General features: G+C 52.3%; 9 protein-coding genes across 16 annotated transcripts; 3 read left to right on the top strand and 6 right to left on the bottom strand.

The window, feature by feature from the left end:
- Window positions 1-86: 86 nt before the first annotated feature.
- Window positions 87-3,399, top strand: TERG_07009 (uncharacterized protein; the record flags this gene model as incomplete). Its single annotated transcript, XM_003232109.2, has 2 exons — window positions 87-2,390; window positions 2,452-3,399. The coding sequence occupies 2 exons, from the start codon at window positions 87-89 to the stop codon at window positions 3,397-3,399; spliced, it is 3,252 nt and encodes a 1,083-aa protein (XP_003232157.2).
- Window positions 3,400-3,819: 420 nt separating this feature from the next.
- TERG_07008 (uncharacterized protein) lies at window positions 3,820-6,096 on the top strand (the record flags this gene model as incomplete). The annotated part of the gene is made up of 1 exon (XM_003232108.2): window positions 3,820-6,096. One exon carries the CDS (start codon window positions 3,820-3,822, stop codon window positions 6,094-6,096), a length of 2,277 nt encoding a protein of 758 aa, XP_003232156.1.
- A 182-nt stretch (window positions 6,097-6,278) lies between these two features.
- TERG_07007 (uncharacterized protein) lies at window positions 6,279-7,931 on the bottom strand (the record flags this gene model as incomplete). The annotated part of the gene is made up of 2 exons (XM_003232107.1): window positions 6,279-7,727; window positions 7,797-7,931. The coding sequence occupies 2 exons, from the start codon at window positions 7,929-7,931 to the stop codon at window positions 6,279-6,281; spliced, it is 1,584 nt and encodes a 527-aa protein (XP_003232155.1).
- Window positions 7,932-9,034: 1,103 nt separating this feature from the next.
- Window positions 9,035-11,789, top strand: TERG_07006 (PAB-dependent poly(A)-specific ribonuclease subunit PAN3). 7 transcript variants are annotated; one of them, XM_047750307.1, is made up of 6 exons: window positions 9,035-9,390; window positions 9,449-9,549; window positions 9,619-9,813; window positions 9,870-10,014; window positions 10,070-10,225; window positions 10,299-11,789. In XM_047750307.1, the coding sequence occupies exons 3-6, from the start codon at window positions 9,625-9,627 to the stop codon at window positions 11,375-11,377; spliced, it is 1,569 nt and encodes a 522-aa protein (XP_047607112.1). In that variant the 5' UTR covers window positions 9,035-9,390; window positions 9,449-9,549; window positions 9,619-9,624; the 3' UTR covers window positions 11,378-11,789. The 7 variants fall into 7 exon arrangements, with proteins under 7 accessions (XP_047607112.1, XP_047607111.1, XP_047607116.1 ...); XM_047750306.1 differs by having other exon boundaries at window positions 9,035-9,549; XM_047750311.1 differs by having other exon boundaries at window positions 9,035-9,549; window positions 9,870-10,225.
- Window positions 10,591-12,767, bottom strand: TERG_07005 (uncharacterized protein). Of its 2 annotated transcripts, XM_003232105.2 has the most exons (3): window positions 11,979-12,767; window positions 11,850-11,921; window positions 10,591-11,788 (listed from the first exon to the last, which is right to left on the bottom strand). In XM_003232105.2, exons 1-3 carry the CDS (start codon window positions 12,217-12,219, stop codon window positions 11,658-11,660), a joined length of 444 nt encoding a protein of 147 aa, XP_003232153.1. In that variant the 5' UTR covers window positions 12,220-12,767; the 3' UTR covers window positions 10,591-11,657. The 2 variants fall into 2 exon arrangements, with proteins under 2 accessions (XP_003232153.1, XP_047607110.1); XM_047750305.1 differs by lacking the exon at window positions 10,591-11,788 and having other exon boundaries at window positions 11,802-11,921.
- A 1,268-nt stretch (window positions 12,768-14,035) lies between these two features.
- TERG_12502 (uncharacterized protein) lies at window positions 14,036-16,380 on the bottom strand. The gene has a single exon (XM_047751450.1). The coding sequence runs from the start codon at window positions 15,442-15,444 to the stop codon at window positions 14,485-14,487; it is 960 nt and encodes a 319-aa protein (XP_047607109.1). The 5' UTR covers window positions 15,445-16,380; the 3' UTR covers window positions 14,036-14,484.
- A 484-nt stretch (window positions 16,381-16,864) lies between these two features.
- On the bottom strand, window positions 16,865-17,236 carry TERG_12501 (uncharacterized protein; the record flags this gene model as incomplete). The annotated part of the gene is made up of 1 exon (XM_047751449.1): window positions 16,865-17,236. One exon carries the CDS (start codon window positions 17,234-17,236, stop codon window positions 16,865-16,867), a length of 372 nt encoding a protein of 123 aa, XP_047607108.1.
- Window positions 17,237-17,317: 81 nt separating this feature from the next.
- On the bottom strand, window positions 17,318-18,226 carry TERG_07002 (60S ribosomal protein L17; the record flags this gene model as incomplete). Its single annotated transcript, XM_047748699.1, has 4 exons — window positions 17,318-17,464; window positions 17,520-17,707; window positions 17,870-18,083; window positions 18,224-18,226. 4 exons carry the CDS (start codon window positions 18,224-18,226, stop codon window positions 17,318-17,320), a joined length of 552 nt encoding a protein of 183 aa, XP_047604687.1.
- Window positions 18,227-18,969: 743 nt separating this feature from the next.
- TERG_07001 (uncharacterized protein) lies at window positions 18,970-21,680 on the bottom strand (the record flags this gene model as incomplete). Its single annotated transcript, XM_003232101.2, has 8 exons — window positions 21,362-21,680; window positions 20,764-21,014; window positions 20,588-20,686; window positions 20,222-20,336; window positions 20,022-20,138; window positions 19,870-19,952; window positions 19,479-19,760; window positions 18,970-19,296 (listed from the first exon to the last, which is right to left on the bottom strand). The coding sequence occupies exons 2-8, from the start codon at window positions 20,851-20,853 to the stop codon at window positions 18,970-18,972; spliced, it is 1,113 nt and encodes a 370-aa protein (XP_003232149.1). The 5' UTR covers window positions 20,854-21,014; window positions 21,362-21,680.
- Window positions 21,681-22,731: the final 1,051 nt, after the last annotated feature.

The raw sequence follows: 22,731 nt of genomic DNA, 5'->3' as shown, positions 1-22,731 counted from the left end.
AGGTGTCCAACTGTAACTGGATTGGTGGTCTTGATCTTGACGAGCCAGATGCCGAGGATGGGGAGGAAGCTTCGGACCCTATAATCATGATGGGAATGCAAGACAAGATAATGCTTGTGAAGATTGGGGGAGGGCCGCGAAGAGTGAGAAATATTGAATTTCCTGGATGCCTGATTGCAAACCGAAGGGGTACCATAGCGTGTGTAGCAGACTCCCGTTCCTATGCGTTGCTCGAGGTTGAGCATCGTCAGAAGATACCTTTATTCCCAATCTCCTCAAACGACGAGTATGGCGAATTCAAAGTAGAGGATATACCATCTCGGAGTGAAAGCCCTGCACGGGAAAAAGTGCCAGTTGCTTCAAACGGGAATTCTGGGGTAAAAACCCATGGACGAAGCACTAGTTTGAATGCTATAGCCGCCAGCTCAGAGCTGCGTCAGCAGAGCACACAACCTGACGTCTCAGGAATATCTACCCCCGACTCTCTCGCGGAAGACAAACTACCGAAACCAACTAGCCCCCATGATAGGCGATTATCAATTCCAAGCAGGTCTCCGTCAGCCGCTCCAGGCGATGGACTTGGTCAGAAGCCCCTCCCGCCAACCCCGAGTCCAACTCCAAAGAAACCAATCTCAATGTTAAAACCGCATATTGTATCACCTACGCCTTCTGAGTTTCTGCTGGTTACAGGGACGGATGCTTCAAATCCTGCTGTTGGTATGTTTGTCAACCTCGAAGGCGAAACTGCGGAACGTGGAACTATTGAATTTCAGACATATCCCGATGCTATCGTGCTTGACAATGGAGATGACGAAGACCCAAACTCTCACCCAAGCAGCGATGATGCCGATGGGTACGTTTTGGCAGTGGTAAATGCAGCCATTGATACGGAGGCTGATGGAGAAGTTACGGAAGAAAAGTGTTTAGAGGTGCAAAGATGGGACGTGAATCCCGGGGAGGGAGGGAGACAACGATCATTAATAAATGTCTCGCTTGCACCCCCCGTGTCTGGGCCTGTTGGGATTACTCGGACAGTCAGCCCGAACAAGATAAATTTTGCAGATGTCGGTGAGCTTCTACAGGTTGTCCGGCTCAAGGTGCCAGATTTACGAACGCCTGGATCGATGACGCCGCAAAAGAACAATGATCCGAGGACGGAGGCATCTATAGAGCAGCTGCAAAAGGAAAAAGAGCTATTTGAAAACGACTCTGACAGCTCTAAACAGGTCAAATTGCGGCGTGGGTGGGAAGCAGAAAGGAATGAAGAAGAATTGGCATTTGCAAAAACACTGGGTTATGTGAAAAGTAACGTCATGCTGTGGGAGGGAAATCAGATATGGCGTGTACTCCGTAACCCGTTGGCATTACAACTGGAGAATGCCCTTATGCTCACTCAAGAGGTACAGGACGCGAAGACTTGCCGCATTGCTGACAAAGGCGCGATAATAGACATGATGGCAAGACTTGATTCGATTTTACCCAGAACAGCTCCTGAGTCTCTCGGGTTGAATTATGTTAAACAAAAGGCAAGTCTGTTGCTTTTTGGGGACCTCATTGCAACAAATCCCGAATATCAAACCCCAAGTGCAATTAAATCTGTGGAGGATGTGTTGATTGCCGGAGAGCTAGACCCTCGCATCATTCTCCTTTTTACACCCTTGCTTAGAGAAGAGATCCTGCAAGGGCCGCAGGGGATTTGGATTTGTGCCGGGCTTACCAAGGTCGTTGATACCCTTTTAGAAGTGTCCAATGACCAAGATGGGACGATCAAGTTCAACTTTACAGAGCCAATCTTACGGATGCTCGTCAGATACTTGACTTCCTGGCACCGGAAGAGAGGATACGGAAGCGTGACCGATGATACCTATGTGTTTGACAGCGTGGATTCTGCGCTGCTTCGTCTCCTGCTTCATCTCGATGCAACGCACAATGAGGTAGTGAACGGAAAGACAGTGGCGTCTGATGTCCGGCAAGAACTTAACAAACTGGTTGACAACTGGAAGGGAAATTTCACCCGTGCAGTCGAGTTACTAGAACTGTACCAGCGGCTCTTTGTCTTGAGCCGTCTATATCAGAGCCGCAAAATGTCTGGCCATGTTCTTAGGACATGGCGCCGGACGATCGAAGGAGAGAAGGATGTTGGTGGTGAGATGACCATTCCTGCAGTTGAGCTCCAAGTACGGAAGTATTTGGTAAAGATAAGAGATCCTAACCTGGTCGAGGAGTATGGGCTCTGGCTCGCGACGAGGAATCCCAAGCTTGGAATCCAGGTATTCTCGGATGATAGTAGCAGAGTCCAGTTTGATCCGCCACAGGTAATTCGAATATTGAAAGATCGTGCTCCTGGCGCTGTACAAGTCTACCTTGAGCACCTTGTCTTTACCAAAAATGTGTGTTCACTGAAGTGTTTATTTCATACCTATTCTTGATCGTTACTGACTTGCCTACCAGATCACACGATACGCCGACGACCTGATATCTTATTATCTTGACACCGTTATTTCGGTTCTAGAAACATCACCTGAAGCGAGGGCTTCCCTCACCGAATCATACTCTACCTACCGTGCTCTCCGACCTCCAAAGCCCTCGTACCTAAGTTTCATTACCGAAAACGCACCTCCAGAGCCGTGGTGGCAGTCCCGTCTCCGACTCTTACAACTTCTTGGAGGAGCTGCCAGAAGCCAGTTCACCTCCGCAGCAGCTCTCCCCTCAGATCTACCTTATTCTATCTCTGCAGTACTCGAACGAATTGAGCCGTTTAAAAATGAGCTAGTGTCTGAATGTATTATTCTCGGCGGCCGCCAGGGACGGCACGATGATGCCCTCCACCTTTTAACCCACGGCCTCGGCGATTATGACTCCGCAATCCGATACTGTCTCTTTGAAGGATCAGGCGCCTCCGCATCCCACAGCATGTTTTCCCAGAAGTTTTCCCCCTCTGAGGGGCAAAAACAGCTTTTTGCGGGGCTACTTCGGGAATTCCTTCATATTGCCGATCCTTCAGAACGTACCGAGCGAACGGGAGACCTGCTGGCCCGATTCGCTCCGCTCTTCGATGTGCGTGAAGTACTTGACCTGGTCCCTGATGAGTGGAGCGTGGATGCTCTCAGCGAGTACTTTGCCCGGGCTCTGCGTGACCTTACATCGGAATCTCGAAACGCAAAGGTCCAGCGTGCCCTTAGTGCCGGACTTAACCTCAAGGTTTGTGCCGACTTTATCAAGGAGTCGGAGAAGATCGGCGGATGGATTGAAGATGCTGGCGAGGTCAAGCCTTTGAAAGGAGGTAGAGATATCACCGCAGAGCCAGAGGCCCAGGCTGAGGGTGCTGCTAAAAACAATCAATCACCTAACGAGGCCGGCACCCAGATCCGGCCAGACGACACCCTGAAGATATCTTGATATATTACTATCTTACATGCTTTTTCTTTCTCCCTTTTCTCTTTTGATTTATAGTCTGCTTAGCCCAAGGGATTGTGTCTATATATCGAGCTGAGCCTCTAGATTCACTAGTTGACTGGTTTCTAACGACGTCATACTTACCATTATTGTGATAAACTTGCCTCTCTTTCAGTGTATCCGGCTTCAAGAGGCCCATCCATGTCCAAGAACCGCCGAGACGGCTGGGATTGAGATCCTTCAGGCCTATAACTAACCCGGCAGTTGATGCCCGGAAGAGTTAGATGACCACTAGCCTTGTATTTTAGGCACAGGGCGTCATTTCGACCAGTATATATAGTTAGCATTGAGCATCCTAACTGTACGCTAGATCTACTTCACATCTTTCGTTACTCCAAGATCTTGACTATCAAGCTGCCCAAGATGGCTCAGGCTCGCCGTTCCATCTATCACAACCCCAATGCAAAGCAGTTCAGGCTTGACCGCGAGGTGGCGGGCGCAGAGAAGCAATTCCACCAATCTCTTCCGTCATACGAACCAAGCCCACTCGTCTCTCTCGACAGGCTTGCAAAGGAGCTCGGAGTGTCCAAGGTCTTCATCAAGGATGAGAGCAGCCGTCTAGGTCTCCCATCGTTCAAAATCCTGGGTGCTTCATGGGCCACCTACCAGGCTGTGTCGTCACATCTAAAGCTGTCCAGCCCCTCTCTAGATGAGCTCTCCCGCGCCGCCGCCAGTGCTCGTATCAAACTGCTGGCTGCAACCGATGGCAACCATGGACGGGCCGTTAGCCGAATGGCAAAGATCCTGGGAATATCCTCTGAGATCTTCGTTGGCAAGAATCTAGACCAACATACTCGAGACCTGATAGCCGGTGAAGGGGCGACGGTCACCGGTGTCGAGGGAGACTATGACGATGCGATCTCTGTTTCTGCGAAAAAGGCAGACGAATACCCTAATTTCATTTTGGTTCAGGATACTGCTTTTGAGGGCTACGAGAAGATCCCTGCTTGGATTGTCGATGGCTACTCTACGATGTTGACTGAGATTGACGACCAACTGCAGGACCAAGGGTTGAAAACTACGGTTATAGTCTCGCCTGCTGGCGTGGGATCCCTCTGCCAGGCTGTGGTGTCTCACTGCAAGTCTAATGGAAAGGAAATGTCAGTTCTTACTGTCGAGCCGGATGTTGCTGCTTGTCTGCACAAGAGTTTGAAGGCCGGAAAGATGACGCAGGTCAAGGTATCGAAGACGATAATGAGCGGAATGGAATGCGGAACTGTCTCGTCTATTGCATGGCCGATATTGCAGTCCGGAGTCGATGCCAGCGTAACTATCTCTGACTACGAGGCTCATCAGGGAGTTCAGTATCTAAGCTCAAAGGGGGTTAATGTTGGACCTTGCGGTGCTGCTGGTCTATCTGGTCTACGACATGTTGCAAAGACAAACCCATCCTGTATCGGTCTGACCTCCGATTCTGTTGTTGTTATTCTCGGGACAGAAGGAAGTCGTCCGTATACTACGCCCAAGGACGTTTCTTCAGATGATTGCGTTCAATTAACCCAGACTTTGACTCAGATCAACTCGTCTAACCCATCCGAGACGAACCCCAGTGGTGTTGGAGAAGGTGAGATAGCGGACTATATCACTGCCTGGCTAGAGCATCGAGATCTGGAAGCTCATCGGCTAGAGGGTACTCCTGGCAGGCCCTCGGTGATAGGTGTCCTTCGAGGCACTGGTGGGGGTAAATCCTTGATGATGAATGGCCATATAGACACAGTTACGCTGGACAGCTACTCATCTGGGCTTGACCCCCTTTCAGGAGAGCTAGCAGTTTCCTCTGCCGGACGCAAGAGGGTGGTAGGACGTGGAACGCTGGACATGAAGGCTGGTATTGCAGCTTCAATGGCTGCCCTGGCAATGGCTAAAACATCTTCCCCTCCACCTCGAGGAGACGTCATATTAGCAGCCGTTGCGGACGAAGAGTACTCGTCGATTGGCACCAAGGAGATACTTAAAGCAGGCTGGCGCGCCGATGGAGCTATCGTGGTCGAACCAACGCTAGAAACGATCGCCCATGCACACAAGGGGATGACGTGGCTGGAAATAGAGATATTGGGCGTTGCTGCCCATGGATCCAGGCCTGACGACGGGGTAGATGCAATTTTGCTCTCGGGATACTTCCTGACAGCCCTGAAAGAATACGAATCCAGCTTGCCGGAGGATAGTGATTTGGGCAGAGCGTCTCTACACGCCAGTTTGATCAAGGGCGGGATTGAACCGAACAGTTACCCTGCCTCTTGCAAGTTGACAATTGAATTCAGGACGATCCCTGTTCAAACTAAAGAGGGCATATTGGCTGATGTCAATGACATACTGGCGAAAATCAAGAAGCGAGTCGTTGGGTTCAAGTACCGGCCTCCGCAGGTCGTTGCACACAAGTCTCCATTTGAGATTGCGAAGGATCACCCCTTTACCCGGTGTGTATATAATGCTACTGGCAAGGTATATGGAAATCCCTGTGTGTTCCAGGCCCTGGATCCCTGGACAGATGCAGCTCTGCTTCATGATGCGGGAATTCCGTCGATTGTATTCGGCCAGTCTGGCGCTGGCTTGCATTCAGAGTATGAGTGGGTTGATGTTGAGAGCATCCAGAGGACTGAGGGGGTGATATCTGCACTTATCCAGGATTTCTGCGGTTAATCTAGCAGATTTTGAGGAAGTAAAAACACATGCTTGTGACAATAATGGAATGAGAGAGGATAATAATGCATTAAGTATTCGATGTTGTATTCACATTTGCCTGATGACTCCAGAGTAACCACCTGGACCGCATATGCCTCTATAATGATAAAAGTGAGCCCAGTAACCGTTATACTAACCCTTCACTCGTCATCATCTTCGTCCTCGTCCTCTTCATCGTCCTCGATACTCTCAACGAGCAGGTTGACTCCTCGGCCGATTCGCTCCCTTACCGTCCCTCCGGCTTCAAGTTCATATACGGCACGAGGCATAGGCGATACAAGACGGAAACCATACTTATGTTCGAAATTTTCTGGCTCTGTAACTTCCGATGGGCTAATTTCGTCTTCCTTGTTGGCATCATCCTCGTCACTTGGGTGTAGTACGTCGTAGCATTCAACGAACGCGTAGACTTCCTCTATATCAGCATCCCCAGAGAAGCGTCGTATGACCCTATCTCCCGAAGTCAAGCGAAGGCTGATACGGATCGCATCCTTGTCGTCTGCAGATGGCTCTGCAGGTATAGATTGTGCTCTCCATTTCTTCCACTGCTGGAGGTCCTTGTAATGCTTCTCAGCAGCGGCCTGCTGCTCCCTGGCCTCTCGCTCCTGACGCTCACGCTCGGCCTCAGCCTCACGTCGCTGCCTTGCTCGTTCCCTATCTTGGGCCAGTGAACGTTCATAAGCAGAGTCCTGTTCCTGCCGTAGCGTCCGTGAAGCCTGTTGCTCTGCTCTCGTGGAGCGCACGCGGTCGAGAGAGGCCTTATGCTGATTTGTAGCGGCGCGGAGCTTCTCGAGGAACTCGGAAGGGGAGGTGAGGCCTGGAATCCTACCTATGATCGACATGGCGGTGGATGAGACGTTGGGGGTATGAGCAATGGCTACTGCAAAGGGGAACTTTGTGCATTTGAGCGAATTGGCCACCTGGTATGATTCAGAGTCATGGACGTTTCCACCCCAGAGAAGCACGTTGTTTGAAGGGTCGTTAATGTATGTAACCACCTCCGGGGAGAGCAGGGTGTCCCGCACCCAGACATCGGTGTCATCGTGTTCCGGAGAAAGTAGAACGACTAGCAGAAACTTGAGATCCTTGTGGGATTTCTCGAGGGCCATGTTATATCCGTTTTCAAGGAACGGGAGCGAGTGAGGCCCGTATTCTTCCTCAAACTCCCGGATGAACCGGGCTGCTGTATCCTTTGGAGCAAGAGCTCTTCTCCCCTGAGAGGACTTATTAATTCTCGACATTGCCGAGCTGGAGAAGGTGTTTATTAGGCGGGGTAGGAAGGGGAATAATGTCCCGAACAGGCGGAGGGAGCCGGAGAGCAGCCTATATATTAGATTGAATGGAGTAAACAGTAGAGCTAGTAGAAACGGCGGCCGGAAGGAAGGAGTATCGTTCGGCTGAGAAGTTATCCGGGGAGCTGGATCAGCCTGCCGTATGGCTGATAGTATGTTCGAGCTCGAGTACAGGTCGGAAGCCATGAGGTTCTCGCGAGTCTGCGGTATAGGAGGCGGTACCCCGGAATCCATAGCTGCTCGAGCTTCCTCGACGGGATCTGGAGCTTCCCCATCGAAGAACCTAGTTATAGCAATCTATATCACCCGTCAGTATACCGCCCCCTTGTGACCGTCTCTGCTCGGGCATCAAATGTGTCAGCCTACCTGGACGTTCCATTCTGAGCGCCTGAGCAGCGGTATAGCAGCCTCTCGGTCCTGGCCCGTCACAGCCAGATATGTCTGCAGCGTATCCTCCTGGTTCGTCGAGAGCTGAGCGCCCTCTCCATCGTCTCCGGACATGTTATCTCGAGGTGGTCGAGCTGCTCATCCGCCACTTGCTCGTGTGCTTCTCTCAGGGCTGTAAGTAGGCGACAGGACAGCTGCGAGTCCGTACTCTGGAATGTTCTAAACACCAAAGTAGCTCTCAGCAGTAGCTAGCAAGACCAGGTAACCCTTCCTAGACTCTGCCAGCGCTCGTCTTCGTCCTCGCTTCGCCGCTTCAGCTGCTCTTCTGTTGTCTTCGACTTCTATGATGATATCCAAAAAGCTCCCAAAAGCCACGGTTCACATGTATCGTAAGGCTGTTGCGTAATATAACATCCACGTGACTAGTATCCAGTGAGTACCGATGTAATTGTACGGTATTGACCATTACATAAGCCATGAGAAAAAGGAAAAACGAACATCTCGAACTTCTCGCAGTGAAAGCGAGCGATATCAAAGTCGAACAGCACGCCGAAACGGACGCCAGAAGACCGGAGTCGCTCTCTGCTCGCCGTGTGTGTCGGTGCCCTGTCCGCCGCCGACGTCTGATACTGCCTGGGCCGGTCTGCATCCGGGGCCATTGGCGCAGCACCTGGAGTCAAAGACGTCAGTGACTGACGTTTCGCCGCTCTCCCGCGCCCGCGCCAGCCAGCGCCCACACCCCCCCAAGCAGCTTAAAGGAATGCGCGGAGTCGCCCATCGATCTCTCGTCTACGATCTGTTACCCCCCAGCCAAAGCCGATGGGGCCTCTCTCGCGCTGACTTGCGTGTGTTGTGATCTGTGGAGGAAATGGCATCAATAGCGAAACCGGGCCTCGAGGACGGGAGACGTACCAATGGCTCTCCAAAGCTGAAAGGGCGCGGTAAGCTGCAGCGACGAAGCAACAACCCTTTGCCCTTCCTCTCCTCCTCCGCATATTTCGTTTCGTTTGTTATAATAATAAAGAGCAGCTTGTCTAATCTCGTCTGTTGTGACTGACCCATCAGTGGTAGAAAACGCAAAGGATACGCTCTGCCGCAATGTGACGATCTATGGCAGGTGTCGATATGAGGATAAAGGTGTGCAACTCGACCGTTTTCGTCACTTGCAAGATATCAGACCAGCCCAGCCCAACCCAACCCAATTCGCAAACCCTCCCCCCTGAAAGCCACGATGGGTTTCTAACCATGCGTTTAGGATGCGCGTTTAACCATGACCCGCAGAAGGTGAATGCGGCGCAACATGAAAGGTTGGGAGAGATACAATATTCAGTGATTCTATGCGTTTTCTTAATGCATTTTTTCTGAAGCTCAGATAGCTCATGTCTGGCCTCCAGTAGCAGTGGTGCCGGCGTCAAGCAGAAACGGTTGAATGTTGAGTCGCCCAGTTTCACTCCCTCGACCACGCCGAACAACGGCACAGCTCCGACAACAGCAGTCACGGCGAAGAAGCCGGCTACACTGTCTCCAAAGGCTGCCGGTGCAGCGCCCTTTCTTCCCAAGGGGTCACTCTCACGTATGTCAAGCTCAACTTATATCAAGAAAGAAGTAGACTGACTGTTGACCGCTTTCAGGTGCAAACTCGGGAATATCACAGCTACGTCAGGAGACCGGGACTCCGGAATGGGGTTTGACGGATGTACCTGACTTTGTGCCACAGCGGTTTGATACTGTGGTATGTTGCCTATTTAAATTCCAGCTTATAATCGGGACGGGGCCGTTTACTAAGGTACTAATTGCGCAGGACTCGATGCAGGCCACCAACAACGGTGTTCTGGCCGCTGGGAATGCATATGACCCGTTTGTCTCAACGACGACTCCGCTAGGCACTGCCGGAGCGGTTGTCACACACCCGCTTCAACCGAACCCTTACGCTCACGACCACACCGGTATCGGTCCCACCTCATACTTCACCGCCCAAAGTACCTTCCAGCAACCAGTATGTTGAAATACACTTCTTCTTACGCAGTAGTTGTAGTACTGATGCAGAAATAGGCACAATATCATCTCTATGCACCGATTGGACCCCATAACCAAAACATTCTTGGATATCAGCGGAATGTACATGATTTATTTATCCCGAATGATTTTAGAGAAGAGCTTCAAAAGAAAGCAGCCGCAACACTACAAACCCTCCCTAGTATGTATTAAACTGTTATATTTCATTCATCATACATTTACTGACTGCTGGTTAGACTCCCAACTACCTACTCAAATCGACCACTTTCACTCACTTGTGCCGCTCGACGTAACGCATCAGAAGAATGCTACTATCTTCGGCTACCCTAGCTGGGTATATAAGGCACAGTCAAGTAAAGACGGCAACTACTATGCACTTCGACGACTAGAGGGTATGCTATATACGTTGATCTACTGATAGAAGAGTCCCAAGCTAATTTTTTTTTTTTTTTTTTTTTTCAAAAGGCTTCCGGTTAACAAATGAAAAGGCAATCAGATGTGTACAGGCATGGAAAAGAGTCATCTCCGCCAGCGTGGTGACGGTGCACGACGCCTTTACCAATCGCAGCTTCCAGGACAGCTCACTGATCTTCGTGACGGACTACCATCCGCTGTCCAAGACACTCGCAGAGCAGCACCTGGAGAGTCCCACGCGGTACCAGAACCGGCACGCGAGTACGCATGTAACAGAGCCTGTGCTCTGGGGGTACGTGACACAGATCGCATCGGCCCTGAAGGCCATCCACAGCGCCGGGCTGGCCGCACGGGTGATCGACGCGAGTAAGATACTGCTGACAGGCAAAAACCGCATCCGGCTGAACGCCTGTGCCATCCTGGACGTGGTGCAGCACGACACGCAGCGGTCCATTGCGGACCTACAAAGCAACGACATGGTCAGCTTCGGCCAGCTAATACTTACACTTGGAGCGAGCTCGTTAGCGCACAACCCGACCAAGGCGCTAGAACACTTCTCCCGCGCCTACAGCGCACAACTGTACAACTCGGTCCTGTGGCTGCTAGGCGCCGGCCCATCCAAGGACCCCCAAGGCCAAGCCCAAGCCGCCAACCAGAGCCAGAATGCGAACTCGAACTCGAACCAGGGCTCCGACCGGACCATCGACGTGTTCATCACCGGCATCTCGACGCAGCTGATCTCGACCTTTGACTCATCCCTGCACGTCGACGACGAGCTAACGCACGATCTGAGCCGGGAACTCGAAAACGCGCGACTAGTCCGGCTGCTGACCAAGCTCAACTTCATCACCGAGCGGCCCGAATACGACCACGACCGGCACTGGTCCGAGAACGGCGAGCGGTACTTCCTGAAGCTGTTTCGAGACTATGTGTTTCACCAGGTGGACAGCCAGAATGCACCGGTGGTCGACCTGGGCCATGTGCTGACGTGTCTGAACAAGCTTGACGCCGGCAGCGAGGAGAAAGTGACGCTGATCAGCCGGGACGAGCAGAGCTGTTTTGTAGTTAGTTACAAGGAGCTGAAGAAGGGAGTTGAGATGTCCTTTCAGGCTCTGATGAAGAGGAGGTAAAGAAAGAGATAGGCTACCTAGAAAGCTTTTTTTTTCCCTAAAAGTATTTACAGGTTGGTAGGTAGGTAAGGTAGAGAGAGAAAGAGGAGTGGGTGGATGGATGGCAGTTGGGATATGGCAATTGTTTGTTTTTATATATATCTAACCCGCCCGGAACCGATCTAGCCTTTGACTCTGCTAGTACTTATATCAAGAATGAATCAACTACATATCAATATCAATGAATGCAGTAGATGAAGAGTAGATTGTTAGATTAGCTATCAACGAAGTAGTAGTACTTTTATTCGTCTTCCTGCTGCACGAAAGGGTTGGCAATCTCCTCGCTCCCGTCCGCCGGCGAGAGCAGCACCAACAACGTCCCCCTCGCCACGATCAGCCCCAGCGAGCGAGTCGTTACATTATCATTATCATCTACCCCAGCCAGTCAGCAAAACATACTCAAACATCTACTTCTTGAAGCGTACTGTCTTACCCCGCATGGTCTCCTTGACATCGTCCAGCACGAGGTTCATGAGCTGGTCATACCCCTTCAACACGCCGGTAACTAAACACCAGTCAGCGTCTATTCATCCACAGTAGAAGTAAAAAAGCAAAGTCTCACCCTCTCTGCCGCCGTTGAACTTGACGTTGACTTCCTTGTCCATGTACTTGGTCAGGTCAAGGATGTTCTCCTTCTTGGGCTTCTCCTGCTGCTGCTGGCCCTGTCCGTCTCTCTGTCCGTCCCGCTGGCTCTGGCCATGACCTCCCCGATGCTGGCCCTGGTGACGCCCCCGTCCGTCCCCCCGGCCTCCTCCACCCCGGCCGCGAGACTGTCCTCCTCTAAAAGAGCCGCGTTCAGACATGGTATCGTGGTATTATTTATTGTTTTTTGTATATTGTTTTTTCCCTTTTTTGGTGAATTGTGTGAATGTGTTGGTATGTGGGGTATCAGCTCATGTGTGGACAGTCCAAGTGTAAAGAAGTAGAGTAGATATCTCCTCGAGTAAGGTGGTTATGGCCTGAGTGACGCTGGCTCTCTTGTTCTCTTGTCCGTCCCAGCTCTATAACTAAACTTCCCTCCTTGCTTTCTTTTCCTTTGGCCGTCGCTTTCTCGACGTCGAACTGACTTGCTGACTAAGTGAACACTAATATCACGTGTTAGACCACCTTAGTAAGCATAAGAGCCCAACTTTGTTACTTCGAAAGCCGTTGAACATCGAGCAATCCCAAGTGCAAAGAGACTCAGCGACTAGAGTGATATTACTGCTGGACTAGGGGACTGCTCTCTCTCAGCAGGGCGGCCTCACTGCACCACCACCACCATCATCCTCACCATCGCCCTGCATCTGCTGTATGACTCTCGCTCTCTGCTGTATGGGTATCCTCAGGTACCTCGCGGTACTTCCCTTTCCAGCCACTTTCTGCCGCCGCTTTAAGTCCCTCCGAGGTTCCTCCCATCACATGATATCACGTGTCTCCGCCCCTGCTCTCTCGGGCGGAAAGGCGGATTCCGCTGGAGCCAAAAAAAAAAAAAGCCCAGCGAGCACGAAGCACAACCACTCACAGGCAGCCGGCGAGGTTGAAAAGCGACGGCGAGGTCGAGACGGGAAAGCAGAAAAAGCAACGAGGAGGACCAGGGAGGACGGCAGGACAGCGAAAGGGGACGCCCAGCGAGGACAAGCCAGACGGGATCTAGGCCGAGTAGCCGTGGTGCACAGCCGGGAGGCCCATTGCCATCCCTCCCTCCATCCCTCTCCTCTGGCTTGCGTAGGCCGCACTTACATCCTGCGTCTCCTCTGCAGGCCCGCGGACGACTGCGTGTGTGCGAGTGAGCGAGCGAGTGCGTGTGTGTGCGCGGCTCGTTGCTTTTTCTGCGTGCGTCGGCCTCCTCGTTAGGCTGATACCGACAGCCATCTCCCTCTCTCTCTCTCTCTCTCTCTCTCTCTGGGCTCTGGCTGTGGACTGCAGAGTCTCTCCCGCCGCCCTCCTTTTTTGCCTTTTTCCTCTTTTCTGCCGCTCCTCCCGTGCTCCGGCCTCACCTCTTCTCTTCTGCTCTACAGCCTCAAGACGACCACACCAAGACGACGACCTCAAGACTACAGACGACGACGATCCGACATGAACATAGACACTCGCAGCTAACGGTCGCAAGCGGATGATGGACGCCAAACGCCCTCGCTCGCCGTGCGGCGGCAGCACCTCCGACCACCCTGCCAAACAGCCCAAGACCACGCATGCTCACCCTCACCCTCACCCTCACCAGCAACAGCCTCACCCTCAGCAGCTGCCTCACCAGCACCTCCAGATTAACTACCTCGCTCGCCAGTACTCCGACACCCTCCCGCTCGTCTCCACGGACGATACCCTGCCCGCCATCCTCCGCTGGATAGGCGAGTACGACGGCGTGCTGCACCGCCACGAGTCCATCGCCGGCAACCTGGGTGCCTGTCCGCTCGGCCCCATCCTCGTCAAGCGCTTCGAACGGCTCTTCGACGGGCCTCCGCGCGTCATCAGGTCGGCCTCTGCGTCGGCCAGCGGTGGTGGTGCTGGTGGTGCTGGTGGTGGTGCGGCCGGCGATACAGCTAAAGAAACCACCGTCTCGTGGCTGGACATTGTCGAGTTCGCAAAGGAGTTCCCGGACAAGTTCACCCTCGAAAAGGCCCGGAGTGGCTCGCGGGTCTGCCAGCTGGACATCAAGCATGCCCGCGTCGAGATATCCGAGGAGGACTATGTTCTGATTGCGTCCGGCATGCCGCAGAAGATGATCCCGCCGCAGCCTATCAGCGAGGACGAGGAGAAGGAGCTGGGTGCTCTCGAGATACTCGAGAAGAACCTGGTGTACATTATCCAGCTTGCCGATCAGGGTAGGCCTCTCTCTGTCTTTTGACTTGGCTTATTCTGTGCTAACAGTTTGTAGTATCGGCTAGGGCTAGACAGCTCAACCACCGGCTGAAAAACCGACGCAACGCCATCGTCTCCAGGCGGGAAAACGACGCCTCTCTCGCTCTCTCGCAGACCCGCGCCATCAGCCCCTGGAAGGACAGCTCCACCCCCAACGGCCATGGACAGTCTCGCACCGCATCCCCGCCCGGCTTCGTCGCAGTCAACTCGCGCCAGGACCCTTCCTCCTACCACGACGAACCGGCGCAGTTTGCCTTCTCCCAGCCCATCTCAGACAACGTCACCATCATCAACGGGACCTCTATCAAGGGCGCCTCCCCCAGCACCCGCGCAGAGCTCATGAAGAAGTTCTTCACCACCTCCGACAGACGCATGCACCAGCAGAAACAGCAGCAGCCCGACCACCACCCAGACTCAGACCACCAGTCCTCCTCCTCGCCGTTCCCGGGACAGGTCAACTCCTCGATTCCTCCCGTACCTATTCCAAGCACTCCTTCTTCGCTACTCCCGCATCCAAAGCCAACTCCTTCACATGACCGCGATGAGACTGCGCCATTCAAGGCAGCCATGGTTGCCCGCATGGAAGACCTAGCTAGAGGAGAACGTATCCTGCCACCTTGCGATAGATGTAGAAGACTGAACATGCACTGCCTCAAGAACCTGACCGCGTGCATGGGCTGCACAAAGAAACATGCAAAGTGCTCCTGGCGCGATGTCAAGGCGGAAGAACTACAAAAGGACCACCCCAAGGACCGCGCAGCTAGCCTGGATGCCACCACCACCACTACTGCTACCCGCGAAAAGGACAGAGATGCCAGTGAAGATGTCTCTGCTTCTACCTCTGCCCCGGATGATAGACTCAAGAGTAGTCCTGCTAGGCCTGCTACTACCACCGCTACAACTACGATAACCACAAATACCACCAACGGCACCACAAACAGTGGTAGAAATAGCCAGAGACATGATAGGACCGCCAGTACAAGACTAGATGATGACTCTAGTGATGTCCTTGCACAAGCCATCATGGACACCTTTGACCACCACAGACAACGCACTGCTGAGCGAGAGAGGACCCAGCAGCAGCAACAAGAACAGCAGCAGCAGAGAGAAAAAGATAGAGACAGAGAAAAGAACCGCGAGAGAGGGACCAGCCATGTTGTTGAGGCTCGATAAAACTTATACCACATCTACTACTTATTATCTACCTGTTTGGCTACATCTTTTTTCCACTTTTTCCACTTTATAGCGAGAGCGTTACGATGTACGGTGTACTTGATTGATTTTTCTAGTTTCTCATCCATTTTTCAGCTTCAGTTTCAGCTTCAGCTTCAGCTTCAGCTTCTTGTGAATACATTTCTCTGCTCATACAGTCCAGCCACGCTCATGCCTCATATTATAGCCGGCCTATGCACTACAGCTTCTCAATGCTAGAAAGGATCATATCCCTGTCTCTTCCTCCAGCGTCACTCATCACTAATCACTGCGGGGTCAAATGCATACCCGGAGACGTTGTACAGACCATCTCTAAGAGAATCATAGATATAACACCCAACACCTACCAAATATCATTTCTCAACTACAACCACAACCACAACCACAACCACAATCAAATAATAGTAACCATGTCCGACCTCTCAGTAGACAACATCACCGCACACACCATCCAGACCAACTCAAGCTGCCCCGACCCTCGAACCCGCTACATCTTCGAACGCCTAGTCACCCATCTTCACGACTTCGCCCGCGAAACCCGCCTGTCCACCCCCGAATGGACCGCAGCAATCACCTTCCTCACCCAGACCGGCCAGAAATGCACCAGCACCCGCCAGGAATTCATCCTACTATCAGACATCCTCGGCCTCTCCTCCCTGCTCGACTCCATAGACCACCCATCCCCTCCCGGCACGACCCAGGGAACTCTCCTGGGCCCATTCCACACACACGACGCCCAACACCTCCCCGCCGGAGCAGCAATATCCCACGATACGTCAGGAAAACCCCTATTCGTCCTGTGTACCGTGCGAGCAACAAACGGAACTCCCCTTAAGGACGTGCGCGTGGATATCTGGCATGCTGACTCCACGGGGCTGTATGACGTACAGTATTCCCAGCGAGACGCACCGGAGGGCAGAGGCGTGCTTCATTCCGATGCGAGCGGCAGGTTCTGGTTCAGCGCTATTCAGCCTGTTCCATACCCGGTGCCGGATGATGGGCCAGTAGGTAAATTGTTAACGACCCTAGGCCGACACCAGTGGAGACCAGCACATATGCATTTCATTCTGGCCGCGGATGGGTATGAAAGGCTGGTTACGTAGGTTCTTTTCTTTTCCTTTTCCTTCCCATTTTCCCTATGGTGGATGCTGACTTACCGGGATAGAACGCTTTACCCTCGCAACGACCCGTATGAAAAATCAGACGCGGTGTTCGGCGTCAAGAGCTCGCTGGTAGTCGATTATGGCGTTGTAGACGAAGCCATGGGCGCAGAGTTCGGTGTTCCCACTGGCACGGCGCTGCTCAGGCATGAGTTCGTGCTAGCTACCGTGGCCCAGGCGCGGGAGGAGCGAGATCGTAACTCCATCGAGGCACTGCGGAAGCTGGGCCGCAGCGTCAAGATCGTGGATGGACTGCCTGTTCCTGACGTTGATTAGGGAGGATTAGTGTTACTTTTGGGTTAGAGCAAATTGAACTGAAGTGTGGCTGGACAGATGAAGATCGGAACCGACGCCTTTCATTAATTGTAACAAGTCTGCATTTAGTGAGGTAAGTATCAGTTCGGCCCTGAATGAAGAAGAAGGGGGAACAGGCCGCAACCCAGGCCAGGCTGGCTTTTAAAAAAGATAAAAAAAAAAACAGCAAAAATGACACATGAGTGATTTCCTCCCCTCCTGCTCTGCCCGTGAGTGAGTTCGAGCCCGTTTCCTTCTCCTCCATGCAAGCCATTGTCAAAGTCAGATCAGTTGCATAGACCAATTGGTTCATGTGTCTCGACCGACTGACGTTCGTTCGTTCCTTTTTTGTTGTTCATTTGGTGTTTGTTCCGATTCTCCTGCTTCGTCTCGTTTATGCGGTGATGGCCTGGCGGGTTCGGACGCCACGTTGTCTCGATGAGAGTCTGGTGGCGGACACTGCGGTGCTCTTCTGGACAACTTCCTCGCCCTCGGTCAGGATCATCTCAACGTGGCATGGGCACGACATGTAGGGGTTGATCTATATCCGTTAGTTAATTGGGGTTACCCGATATTGGCGTGGACATGCTACGTACACGACCGTGAGCACGGTAGGTTCGTCGTCTTTGCTTGGGAGCCTGGTTGACCTGGATGTGCTTGACGATGAGGTTGCCGGTGTCGAGGCCCTTGGTGTCGGCGTTGGCCTCGGCGTTCTTCAGCAGGGAGAGGAGGAACTGTGCCGACTTGACCGGCCAGCGAGCTCTGCTGACACCGGATTGCTTGCCTATCACACAACATGTCAGCCCGGTCCCTTACACCCCTTCACTCGGCCATAATATCTTCAAGATAGCACCCCCTCCATCCACTGTCTCCAAATTCCCCTCCCCCATTCGCGCAATTGAGAATCCCCCCATAAACAGTCAAATCGAACAAAAGGGTTACTCACCCTGAGCACATCGTCCGGTACCGCCAGCATATCGTCGCATGGGAACAGCCTCCTTGTGTCCGATAACGTTCTCGAGGAAAGTCACAGCACGCTGCAACTTGAGTCCGTTGATGGCCTGGGCGGTCTCGCGGGTGTTCTTGAAGCTGGTGCGAAGATAAGAGCCACGAGCACTGGCGCTCTTCGCGCTGGAGGCGGGCTGGATAGCGTAACGGACCTATACGTTTAGATAGAAAGCACACCCGTCAGCTCGTCGTCCATGTTCCCTTGTCTTTTCCCCCGAATCTCCATCATCACAAGCAATGCTTCACGGGGCAGCGTCAACAGAAGGAGACGGTTCTCAGGCGGCAGACGTACCATCTTGACGAAGGACTGTGGGAGGGCGAGCGGTGGTTGGTGATGGTGTCGTTGGTTCTGCGTCGTCGTCTTCGTCGTCGTCGCTTTTTTTTTGTTGTTGCGACTTTTCGTTGCGTGAAAACGCAGTAAGCGAGCTTAGTCAGCGGAGAAGAGTGTGAAGCCCTAAGTCGTCCGCTTTGGGACTAGATCGGACTTAAGGTTGAGCTTTGTTAGTCAGCACCCGTCTTAGTCAGTTTATCTTAGTCATGGTTTACTAATATATGACATAATCCATCTTTGTTCTTCGTCCGTCCAGAAAAGGGAAAAACAAACAACGCAGCATTGAAAAGAAGCAAAAGAATCGAAAATTCGACGCATCCCAGGGACGATTATTAGTTACGATGCGAAACAGGCCATTCATGGAAAGCATTAAGTATCGTATCGTATTATCAGGCGTGGTGGGCAGTTTTAAGTACAAACAACAATCTGCTAACGTTCACTGAAGCCGCCTTGCCGTCGCCCGCCGCCGGCGCCATCGCTTGAACTACCACCAATCTGCACGCCATTCTATTATTGCTCAGGTATCACCATGTGCCAAGCTCAAAAGAAAAGGAAAACCCCTTTGCTTTTCACGGGAATCTGAAAGGCAGAGAAAAGAAAAGACGGGGAAAGGGACAGAGAAAAAAAAAAGAAAAGAAAAGAAAAAAGAGAATGAAACCAAAGACCGAGGACGTTCCTATTCTTCCCATGATTTTCCGTTTCCCGGGCTAGATGTGCCCATGGAATACGTGTCCGTTGTGACCGTTGCGTCCATTATTCGGTCGTCCATTTGTGCCGTTGTTGTTGCCATTGCAATTGCTGATGCCGGTGCCGGCCTGGCTCTTCCATGCATCTCGCTGCTCCGGAATAGGCGTGATCAATTTCCCCGATTGGAGACACGATCGCAGATTTTCGAGGACCAGCAGTTCCATTTCCTTCTGGGTCTCGTATGTTGCGGTTCCGATGTGAGGGAGCAGCATCACCTTGGGGTTATCGAGCAGCTCTGGTTCGATGCACGGCTCGTTCTCGTATACGTCGAGCCCAGCCGAACTCACCTGTTGCTCGCTCAGTTAGCAACAAAGCCCTTTTTTTTTTTTTTTTTTTTTTTTTTTTTTTTTTTTTTTTTTTTTTTTTTTGGTTCGTTTGAGATTTTAAGACTGGCTGCATCACAGGCCTTTCTTCGGACGCGGCCCCCTTATTTTTTTTTTTTATACTTTTGATCCTGGGGTTTCCTTACCTTTCCAGATTTCAAAGCGGAGACGAGCGCTTTTTCGTCAATCAGCGCCCCTCGCGCAGTGTTCACTATCACGGCGCCATCCTTCATTTTTGCGAACTCTCGATGGGAGATGATGTGACGGGTGGTTGCATTGAGCGAGAGATTGAGGCTGAGTACGTCAGACTGGGCCAGTAGCTGATCGAAGGAGACGTAACATGCTCCTTCTTCCAGGGCTGGAGAAAGGCGATTTCGGTTATGGTAGATAACCCTCATGCCAAATACTTTGGCTCGGCGTGATACTTCCTACGTATTCCAAAACAGACCGTCTCTGTCAGTTGATCCCTGAGCTGTGGTGTTTTAACTTCTCGACAGCAAGCAGCGGGGGCGCTGAAGAGAAATGGAGCACACATACCCTGCCAATGCCGCCCATCCCCAAGATACCAAGCACCTTCATCTGGGGATCATGGCCTAATTTGGTCTTCCCCTGCCATTGACCTGGAGACTGTTGTTAGCAGACCGCCTGATTATAATAGGCAGGTGGGCAGGTGGCTGAACACCGCTTACCGGCCCGGATGGCGGATATCGGAACATATGCCTGTCTCAGAGCGCCAAGCATCAAAAACATTGTGATATCTGCGGTAGCATTGTTGACGGCAATTGGTGTGCTTGAGACGCGGATTCCTGTTTGCCGGTTAGTCGGGTTGCTCCGATAGCCGCTGATGGCAATCGCCAACAGCAAAAACCCAAAATGCCATGGGACTGACCTCTCTCCGAGCAGGCTGTGGTATCAATATTGTCATATCCAGCACCATTGTGGCAGATATATGCTAATGAGTTGGGCAGAGCCTTGACAAGCTCTGCATCAAATGGCCCAGTTATCTGCCCAGAGAAACGTGATATCATTAGCAGGGGAAAAGAGTGAGGCAGAGAGAAAAGAAAAAGGAAAAAAGAAAAAGAAAAAGAAAAAGAAAGCAGGGTGACCACGCTAGATCGATCTTGCATCGTCCCCCTGGTGTTGAGTGGCCCCCTTGTCTGGTTATGGAGCAGATGCACCACGAGCAACACACAGTCCAAAAAAACAAGGGAAGGGTGCGAAATAAAGCATGCAGGGCAGCATGGGGGATACACACAGCTGTCGACACGTTGGACCGATAGATGGCTATCACATCATCATATCTGCCACTTTTGCAGTTGGCCAGGAACTCCTGTCTAGATCCGGTTGGAAACTCCTATGTTGAAAGTTAGCTTATTCCTCGGCTTTTCTGGGAATGCCAGCCAGAAGCTGGGAAATGGTGTTCCCACAGACCTTGAGAGTTGCCAGCTGCGAAAAATCCTGCCACTCCTTTTTGCAGTGTGTAATATCTCCGATCAGCAGGACTGACCTTCCTGGTGGCATGATCCCAGCCTGTCAAGAAGAAATGCTTGCAAGGGAGGCGAGTGAGACAAGAGAGGGAGAGCAAGTCCGGAATTGAGAGTCGAGCTCAAGGAAAAGTGATAAAAACTGAGAACAGACGACGGAACGGCTGAACGTGAGAATGGATAGCTAAATAAGGAAGGCTAATGCAAGCCAGGAGGGTTAGCAGGGGCGAAGCAAAAAAAGCTGAACCCGATGCGAGATTATGTAGGCCCGGAGATTTGGGGAAGCGTCTTGACAAGGACGAGGGTATCTGGACCAGGGAGTGTAGCACTGGATCGCGATTCGCGGAGATTTATATGCACATGCAGAGGCCTTCAAGGGGGAGAGACTGTCTTTTACTGCGGCAGCCGGAGGCAGGCAAGAGTGATTGCGGGTTGCAGGGCGGCTGTGAAGTGACTTTGGTAGATGTAGATAGATGTATAGAAGTGACCAGCACAGGGGGCGGGAACAGACGAGTGAATAAGACAGGGGAAAAAAAACAACTCGCCTGCAGATATTAGCCTTCTTCTTCGTCTTTATCTTCTGCTTCTTGTTCTCTGCGGGCGTTGCCGTCAAAGGCGGACTTTATATCATCGACGGTCTTTTCGTTTGGTTAAGAGAAGCGTCTCTGGTGGTGCTTTTCTTTTTTCAACGTCTCAGCCAGTTTCTCATACTCGGCTTCACGACCTCTTCCGTTGTACCTTATGAGCCAGAAACAAAAGCCGGGAGACTGTCTATTTAAGCCCGTCAACGGATAGCCGAGAGCCGCATGAAGCGCGTCAGGGGAAGTAGGAGGCGAGCGAGCCAGCGACGGCCGGCATATCAGCTCATCCAAACAACCCCCCCCCTCCCCTCAGCGCGGGATAGCAAAAAGGGACCCAACTCCAGCTCGAACGGGATGATGCGGTTAATGATCCCTTCCAATTACACGGCAGCAGATAATATCCACAGACGACAGGCCCCATAAATTATTACATGGCCGCCGTTTGGAGGGTGGCACGGCGGAGCAGGCTGTAAGAACCGGCCGGCACCATCGTGAGCTTTCGAGACGGGCGGACAGCCAGCCATGGCAGGACACGGACGACCAGAATCACAGGAATACAAGGCATTCTGTTCTCGTTCCATGCATGGGACATGTCGTACAGTCGGCTGGGGGGAGCTGGCCTCGAAAGCCGCCGCCCGCTGGCTGGTTGCGCGGTTGATATTGGGACTTATTACGACTATCGGCAATACTCCGTGTGTTATATCGAAGGGGGAGCCGACGGCCAGTCTCACACGGCGCCCTGGGCCTTACTTCGCTAGTCATAGCATGCAGCGATCAGTGAGCGGCGGTCTGGATAACCGGTTGGCGGTGCTGCTGGTGGATGTGGCTATCTATCACAAGACCCCAAGGGATGAAACCCATGCTTAGAACGCGTATACATGTACTCGCACAGCTACGTATACGACAGCCTCCAGGCATAAGTCGAGCAAGCGAAGGACCTGTCCGGCTCGGGTCCTGCTTTGGCCTCTCATTGCTTTTTTGCATATTGACGCCGATTGTTGCACAGCGTCTCACGCCCGGAGGATAAGGACCGTCGTTACGTACAAACATACAGGCATACATGCACGCTGTCATAATAGACAGAGAGAGACAACCGGGCAAACTCAGGCTGGAGGAGGCGACGACGACGGCGGCGGCGACGGCGACGGCGAAATGAACGCCTCAGCGGGCTTCCATCTGGCCGTCCAGGATGCTCCAGATATAGCTGGATACTACTCTCGGATATTCCAGAACTCTGTCGGCAACGGACCATACGGTATAAAGCCCATTTTGGATAGCTTGATGCAGACAAGACGGAACCAGCTCGATGACCGCCCCGGCTAGCAGGCCCGATA

The sequence above is a fragment of the Trichophyton rubrum genome, assembly GCF_000151425.1.
Source record: "Trichophyton rubrum CBS 118892 genomic scaffold supercont2.9, whole genome shotgun sequence".
Classification (NCBI taxonomy): domain Eukaryota; kingdom Fungi; phylum Ascomycota; class Eurotiomycetes; order Onygenales; family Arthrodermataceae; genus Trichophyton; species Trichophyton rubrum.
Note: the sequence above shows the minus strand (reverse complement) of the source record. Positions and strands in the feature narration are given on the sequence as shown.